Here is an 8674-nt window from a genome sequence, read left to right on the forward strand (position 1 = left end):
TAAGGTACATTTATTTATATACATGTGGTGGATGTTTACTTTTCTATATCAGAGGATGTGAAATAGAATTATGTGTTAAAAAAAAGTCAAATACACTGTATACAAATAATTATTGACGTTTATACTTCTTCTGTAATAATAATATATATATATATATTTAAAGTATTAATTACAATGTCTCACATTTTGACTCTTGAGAATCCTGAAATGACCTGTGAGTGAAGGGAGAACTTTTATTTTGAAACATGAGTGGAGAGGAAACCACGTGGATTCCGGATGTGCAACGTGGAAATTAGCTCGACTTCTTCCGCGAGAACCCACACTTGACTGTCTCTGTACTGGTTAAGAGCAAGCGAACCTGGCCATCTTATCGCTACAAACATTTTAGGAAACCGCATTGATCACGTTTCTAAAATGCCTCTGAAATTCGAGCTTTGTCCTGGCAGGATGATTGGGGGTTCTAACCCCTGCTTTATTATTGCAGAAATTGGACAGAACCACCAGGGAGATATTGAAATCGCCAAGAAAATGATCAAGATGGCCAAGGTAATGTTAGTAGCAAAGTGAATCAGTTAACTTAGTTCAGCTGCTGTATTGGGGACCATGGTACTGACTTACTTGCTAGTTAACTAGCGGCTTCTTTAGTATAAATGCATTTGACTATTTTTGGCAGTTTTAAAACTGACAGTCCAGTCTCTTGCATGACACTGCTTCTTGTCTGACTGCTGCCCTGCGCCTATGAGGAAATGATCGATTCCAGTGCCCATATGACAATAGCCTGCTCTGTTGCTTGCTGGGGTTGTATTTCAAATTGTGAACTTGTGCCATTGAGACCATGGGCATCTATTGGTCAATTTATTAAGGACTGATATTGGTGGAAATAGAATTCCTGCCAGAGATATGGCACAACAGATACCCACCCCCATATACAAAATGATCACACCACTTGACTGTGTTTTATGAAAGGCAGTGGGTGTGTTAGCTATAGATTGTTAAACATGATAATGTGATTTAACCAAAGATTTTTGGTATCCATTCAAGTTTCAAGTCAAGTTTTTTTTAATGTCACGTGCACAAGTACAGTGAAATGCCATTCTGGCCTTACTCTGAGTTAGGTTAGGTACTGTTTGGTGTAGTACAGTGACATTTTGACAAGCCTTAACTTGGCGATACTATCTTTGTTTTTGATTTGGCCAAACCTTTATCTTCTAAAATGTCATTGTCCAGTTGCAGGTGACGCATTTGAATGTATTCATGTTTCGCTCTGAGGTAATCCGACAATGTCTGTCACCACCTTGTCTATTTCAAATCTTCTCTCATTGTTCGAGACAGGTGAGTGTCATCATGACGTGTGGCACGTTGGGGTGTGGACCCACCTGTCGCAATAAATTATAGACGATTTGAAACAAGGTTTCCTCCTCATCCTCCTTGGCAACACATTTTACAACTATGTGACCCTACTCATATTGACAATCAATTCACAGGACTGCGGGGCAGACTGCGCCAAGTTTCAGAAGAGTGAGCTTGAGTACAAGTTCAACAAGCGTGCCCTGGAGCGTCCGTACACCTCCAAGCAATCCTGGGGAAAGACATACGGAGAGCACAAGCGCCATCTTGAGTTCAGTCATGAACAATATAGAGAGCTTCAGAAATATGCAAAGGAGGTTGGAATTTTCTTTACTGCTTCAGGAATGGACGAGGTAAGAATGATGGTGATGTGGAATATGCCCATAGAGCCCCACAGTGGAGGTGTCATAATACCCATAAAACCTAGCGGTCAAATAAAGAAATGGTTCGAATTGTTTCACAATTCATTTTTCCTATAGGGAATTTTAGAAATACCTAAAATAAGGGCTGTGTTTATGGAATCCTTACCCTGGCGTGATGTTTTCATAACCATCTAAATCTCTTGGACAGGGTGACGATTTGTATATAGTTAATCCAGAGATTCTTCACCTCGATTCAGCAGTGTCATGGCATTTGTAGTTCTTTATGACAGCCACATTAGCAGCTAAGTAGCATTTTATTTTTTTGTGTGGTAAATACAGGCAAATAAATTGATAAGTCACCTTGTCCTAGAGCGATTTACACAATTATCAAAATGTCACGCCAGGGTGATCCTACATGAAACACAGCCTTTATTTTAAGAGTTTCTAAAATCCCCTATGGGGAAAAATAAATGTGGGGGAAACAATTGGAACTATTTCCCTGTTTGACTGTTAGTTTTTGGGGGGTATTATGACTCCTACTGTGGTACTATATTGAATAGGCCTGTATAATGCATATAAAATCTATTAATTATTTGTTGTATATCTCTTGTTAGATGGCTGTGGAGTTCCTACATGAGCTTGATGTGCCCTTCTTCAAAGTCGGTTCAGGGGACACCAATAACTTTCCCTATCTGGAAACGACTGCAAAAAAAGGTCAGTGATTAAAGTTTACAGTATGATAGATATTGGGTGTCTTGGGCTGCTAAATGTAAAAATGAACATTTTAGCTTCTGAAGTAATTTGATTATTTGGTCTACTTTAAACTCGTGAAAGTGTAGTAAAAAATGTGCAATATCAAGAATAAAGCGAAGCGTAGGTTTTTTGTTGTGAAATCTCACATTTCTTTGGTTTAATGCTAGGTCGCCCCATGGTGGTATCCAGTGGCATGCAGTCAATGGAGACAATGAGACGGGTCTACCAGACGGTCAAGAAACACAATCAGAACTTCTGCATCCTGCAGTGCACCAGTGCCTACCCATTGGAGGCTGAAGATGTCAACCTGCGTGTCATCGCTGTAAGAGTTTTTCATTGGTTTGAATGAAGGAATTGTTTCAGGCAAGATCACCCCTAAACACATGGTGCATCTTATTTCTGTTATTACATTTTTATTTTATTTAACCTTTATTTAACTAGGCAAGTCAGTTAAGAACAAATTCGTATTTACAATGACTGCTTAGGAACAGTGGGTTAACTGCCTTGTTCAGGGGCAGAATGACAGATTTTTACCTTGTCAGCTCGGGGATTCGATCTAGCAACCTTTCGGTTCCTGCCCATCGCTCTAACCACTAGGCTACCTGCCGCCCCAATGGACCACTAGTGCAACAGTCACATTGCTAGTCTGTGATTAAGGCTAAATCCAGAGAGAATACATGTTTCGAGGCAGGAAAATGACCCATGATCTCGTTCATAGGAATACCAGAAGGAATTCCCTGATATTCCCATTGGATATTCCGGCCATGAGTCTGGGGTCCACATCTCCGTGGCAGCAGTGGCACTGGGGGCAAAGGTCATTGAGCGTCATGTGACCCTGGACAAAAGCTGGAAGGGAAGTGACCACGAAGCTTCTCTGGAGCCCTCTGAGCTGACAGAGCTGGTGAATGCCATTCGATTGGTGGAGAGGTCTCTGGGGACGGGCATTAAGCAGATGCTGCCCTGTGAGAAGCCATGCCACGACAAGGTACGTTCCTGGATTGGCACTTTTCATTGTATTCCAACAGATGGCGTTATTCTTACGCTACCACATGGCCATCTGCAATGGTTAATGGCAGTCAGGCTATCTGATGTAAGACAATGGGGCCATTTTTTTTTTTTACAAACATTATTTAAGCGTTTATTCCAATTCAGGGGTGGGTGTGTGTTAGGGCCAGGAGTTTGTTTTCCTAACCTTGTCATCTGACCTGGAAAAACTCTGTACCCTATAGGCTATATGATCTTTGGTTCGTTGCTTCAAACAGGAAAAGATGTCAGGACTTCTTTTAATACATTGATTGTGTTCTCTTCCAGCTGGGGAAATCAGTGGTGGCCAAGGTGGCGATCCCCAAAGGCACGGTGCTTGGTATGGACATGCTGGGGGTGAAGGTGGGCGAGCCGAAGGGCGTTCCCCCCGAGGACATCTTCCAGCTGGTGGGCAAGTCCGTCACAGAGGACGTGGAGGAGGACGAGAGCATCACCCCGGATGTGGTCGACAGCTACGGCAAAAAGATCAAGTGCCGAGTGAAGTAATCACCCTTGTAATAGCCTACTGTAACCATGGTAATACCGTAACCACAATGCCAAACAACACAATGCACTTTTACTGGCTGAGAAAAGTGAAAAGATGCTTGTGGGAACATCGATAATCCAGATATTATTTAGAGGCCCAGAAGTTTCTGTTAACGGGACATGTTTTATATTTCTGGTTTCATGTTTTTTTTACTAGATGGAAACAAACATTCAATGAATCAGACTTGACTACTAGTTAAGAAGAAAAAATACAAACTGTAGGTTCAGTAGTGACTGAAATGTTTGCATTCTAATTGAATGTTTAACTGTTCATGTATAAATGAAATGGCCAGTTATGTTGCACTACAAAAATGTCAAATACAAAATGCCAAACAATGATTTGTTTTATCTTTTTCATACGAAATCACACTCCTTGATTGAAATTATATTATTTTGTGATACAATTCTGGTACAAATGAGTGTCAAAAGTGAGAACATACAGTACCAGTCACAAGTTTGGATACATCTACTCATTCCAGGGTTTTTCTATATTTTTACTGTTTTCTACATTGTAGAATAATAGTGAAGACATCAACTATGAAATAACACATATGGAATCATGTAGGAACCAAAAAAGTCTTAAATATATTTGAGATTCTTCAAAGTAGCCTCCCTTTGCCTTGATGACAGCTCTGCACACTCTTGGCATTCTCTCAACCAGCTTCATGAGGTAAGACAAATGGAATGAAATGAAATTAACAGGTGTGCCTTGTTAATTTGTGGAATTTCTTTCCTTAATGCGTTTGAGCCAATCAGTTGTGTTGTGACAAGGTAGGGGTGGTATACAGAAGATGGCCCTATTTGGTAAAAGACCAAGTCCATATTATGGTAAGAACAGCTCAAATAAGCAAAGAGAAATGACAGTCCATTACTTTAAGACAAGTTCAAGTACAGTCGCAAAAACCATCAAATGCTATGATGAAACTGGCTCTCATGAGGACTGCCACAGGAAAGGAAGACCTGTGAGTAGGTGAACGGATGATCTCTACATGTGTGGTTCCCACAGTGAAGCATGGAGTAGGAAGTGTGGGGGTGCTTTGCTGGTGACACTCAGTGATTTATTTAGAATTCAAGGTACACTAACCAGCATAGTTACCACAGCATTCTGCAGCGATAGGGCATCCCATCTGGTTTGCGCTTAGTGGGACTATTTGTTTTTCAACAGGACAATGACCCACCACACCTCCAGACTGTAAGGGATATTTGACCAAGGAGAGTGATAGAGTGCTGCATCAGATGACCTGGCCTCCACAATCACCCGACCTCAACCCAATTGAGTTGGACCGCAGGGTGAAGGAAAGCAGCCAACAAGTGCTCAGCATACAGTACCTTGCAAAAGTATTCACCCCCTATTTTGTTGCGTTACAACCTGTAACTTAAATGGATTTTCATTTGGATTTCATGTAATGGACATATACAAAATAGTCCAAATTGGTGAAGTGAAATGAAAAAAATTACTGGTTTCAAGAAATGTAAAATTTCAATGGAAAAGTGGTGCGCGCATATGTATTCACCCCCTTTGTTATGAAGCCCCTAAATAAGATCTGGTGCAACCAATTACCTTCAGAAGTCACATAATTAGTTAAATAAATTCCACCTGTGTGCAATGTGTCACATGAGCTCAGTATATATACACCAGTTCGGAAAGGCCCCGGACTCTGCAACACCACCAAGCAAGCGGCACAATGAAAACCAAGGAGCTCTTCAAACAGGTCAGGGACAAAGTTGTGAAGTCCAGATCAGGGTTGGGTTATTAAAAAATCTCTGAAACTTTGAACATTCCACGGAGCACCATTAAATCCATTGTTAAAATTGTTTAAATATGGTACAGCAACAAACCTGCCAAGAGAGGGACGCCCACCAAAACTCATGGACCAGGCAAGGAGGGCATTAATCAGAGATGCAACAAAGAGACCAAATAACCCTGAAGGAGCTGCAAAGCTCCACAGCGGAGATTGGAGTATCTGTCCATAGGACCACTTTAAGCCATACACTCCACAGAGCTGGGCTTTATGGAAGAGTAGCCAGAAAAAAGCCATTGCTTAAAGAAAAAATAAGCAAACACATTTGGTGTTCGCCAACAGGCATGTGGGAGACTCCCCAAACATATGGAAGAATGTACTCTGGTCAGATTAGACTAAAATTGAGCTTTTTGGCCATCAAGGAAAATGCTATGTCTGGCGCAGGTGCAAACCCAACACCTCTCATCACCCCGAGAACACCATCCCAACAGTGAAGCATGGTGGTGGCAGCATCATGCTGTGGGGATGTTTTTCATCAGCAGGGACTGGGAAACTGGTCAGAATTGAAGGAATGATGGATGGCGCTAACTACAGGAAGATTCTTGAGGGAAACCTGTTTCGGTCTTCCAGAGATTTGAGACTGGGACCGGAGGTTCATCTTCCAGCAGGACATTGACCCTAAGCATACTGCTAAATCAACACTCGAGTGGTTTAAGGGGAAACATTTAAATGTCTTGGAATGGCCTAGTCAAAGCCCAGACCTCAATCCAATTGAGAATCTGTGGTATGACTTAAAGATTGCTGTACACCAGTGAACCTATCCAACTTGAAGGAGCTGGAGCAGTTTTTTGTTGAAAATTGGGCATAAATCCCAGTGGCTAGATGTGCCAAGCTTATAGAGACATACCCCAAGAGACTTGCAGCTGTAATTGCTGCAAAAGGTGGCTCTACAAAGTATTGACTTTGGGGGGGGGGGGGGGGGGGGGGTGAATAGTTATGCAGGCTCAATTTTCAGTTTTTTTGTCTTATTTCTTGTTTGTTTCACAATAAAAACTATTTTGCATCTTCAAAGTGGTAGGCATGTTGTGTAAATCAAATGATACAAACCCCCCAAAAATCTATTTTAATTCCAGGTTGTAAGGCAACATAATAGGAAAAATGCCAAGGGGGTGAATACTTTCGCAAGCCACTGTATGTCGGAACTTCTTAAAGACTATTGGAAAAGCATTCCTCATGAAGCTGGTTGAGTGTGCCAAGAGTGTGCAAAGCTGTCATCAAGGCGAAGGGTGGCTACTTTGAAGAATCTCAAATATAAAATATATTTTGATTTGTTTAACACTTTTTTTGGTTACTACATGATTCTGTGTTACTTCATAGTTTTGATGTCTTCACTGTTCCACAATGTAGAAAAAAGTAAAAATAAAGAAAAACCATTGAATGAGGCGGTGTGTCCAAACTTTTGACTGGTACTGTATAAAAAAAGAAAGAAACAGGTGCGTTCAGCAGGGCACAATGTTGTAAAATATTCAATATAAATAAAGCCCCTCTGCATGCTCATCGTCTTCATCAGGGTGTTGACCTGACTGCAGTTCTACACTGGGCAAATGCTCACCTTTGATGGCCACTGGCATGCTGGAGAAGTGTTCTTCATGGATGAATCCCGGTTTCGACTGTACTGGGCAGTTGTGTGGGTGAGCGGTTTGCTGATGTCAACGTTGTGAACAGAGTGCCCCGTGGTGGCAGTGGCATTATGGTATGGGCAGGCATAAGCTACGCACAACGAACACAATTACATTTTATTAATGGGAATTTGAATACACAGAGATACCTTGATGAGATCCTGAGGCCCATTGTCATGCCATTCATCCGCAGCCATCACCTCCTATTTCAGCATGATAATGCACAGACCCATGTCGCAAGGATCTGAACACAATTCCTGGAAGCTGAAAATGTCCCAGTTCTTCCATGGCCTGCATACTGACCAGACATGTCACCCATTGAGCATGTTTGGGATGCTCTGGATTGACGTGTATGACAGCGTGTTCCAGTTCCCACCAATATCCAGCAACTTCGCACAGCCATTGAAGAGGAGTGGGACTACATTCCACACACCGCAATGAACAGCCTGATCAACTCTATGGGAAGGAGATGTGTCGTGCTGCATGAGGCAAATGGTGTTTACTTCAGATAGTGACTGGTTTTCTGATCCACTCCCCTACTTTTATTTTTTTTAAGGAATTGATTTCTTTCGTTTGACTAGTTTCCTTCTATGAACTCCAACTCAGTACATTTTTTAAAATTGTTCCATGTTGCATTTATATTTTTGTTCAGTGTGTAATAAGGTGTCCTATTCTATTCATGACATTTCTACCTGCAACGTTCGACTATGTTTGCCAACTGAATTTGTCCCGGGTTGCTGTGGTTCTTTTCAACCACTAGGAAGAGCTATTAGATTATGTTATTGTATACACTGAGTGGATTAAACATTAGGAACACCTTCCTAATCTTGAGTTGCCCCCCCCCTCCCCCTCCCCTTTTTGTCCTCAGAACCGCCTGAGTTCCTCTGGGCATGGACTCTGCAAGGTGTCAAAAGCGTTCCACCAGGATGCTGGCCCATGTTGACTCCAATGCTTCCTACACTTGTGTCAAGTTGGCTGGATTCCCTTTAGGTGGTGGACCATTCTTGATACACATGGGGAAACTGTTTGTGTGAAACCCAGCAGCGTTACAGTTCTTGACACACTCAAACTGGTGTGCCTGGTACCGACTACCGTACCCCATTCAAAGACACTTAAATATTTTGTCTTGTCCATTCACCCTCTGAATGGCACACATACACAATCCATGTCTCAATTGTCTCAAGGCTTAATAATCCTTTAACATGTCTCCTCCCCTTCATCT

The 8674-nt window shown here is 41.9% G+C and overlaps 1 protein-coding gene across 1 annotated transcript; it reads left to right on the plus strand.

Moving 5' to 3' along the window:
- Positions 1-333: 333 nt before the first annotated feature.
- nansa (N-acetylneuraminic acid synthase a) lies at positions 334-4367 on the plus strand. The gene is given in 6 exon segments (NM_001140095.1): positions 334-546; positions 1485-1700; positions 2324-2423; positions 2630-2784; positions 3181-3447; positions 3774-4367. Coding segments are annotated over 6 exon segments (1089 nt in total). The 5' UTR covers positions 334-414; the 3' UTR covers positions 3993-4367.
- The last annotated feature ends 4307 nt before the right edge of the window (positions 4368-8674 follow it).

The sequence above is a fragment of the Salmo salar genome, chromosome 04, assembly GCF_965601325.2.
Source record: "Salmo salar chromosome 04, fSalSal1, whole genome shotgun sequence".
Taxonomy (NCBI): domain Eukaryota; kingdom Metazoa; phylum Chordata; class Actinopteri; order Salmoniformes; family Salmonidae; genus Salmo; species Salmo salar.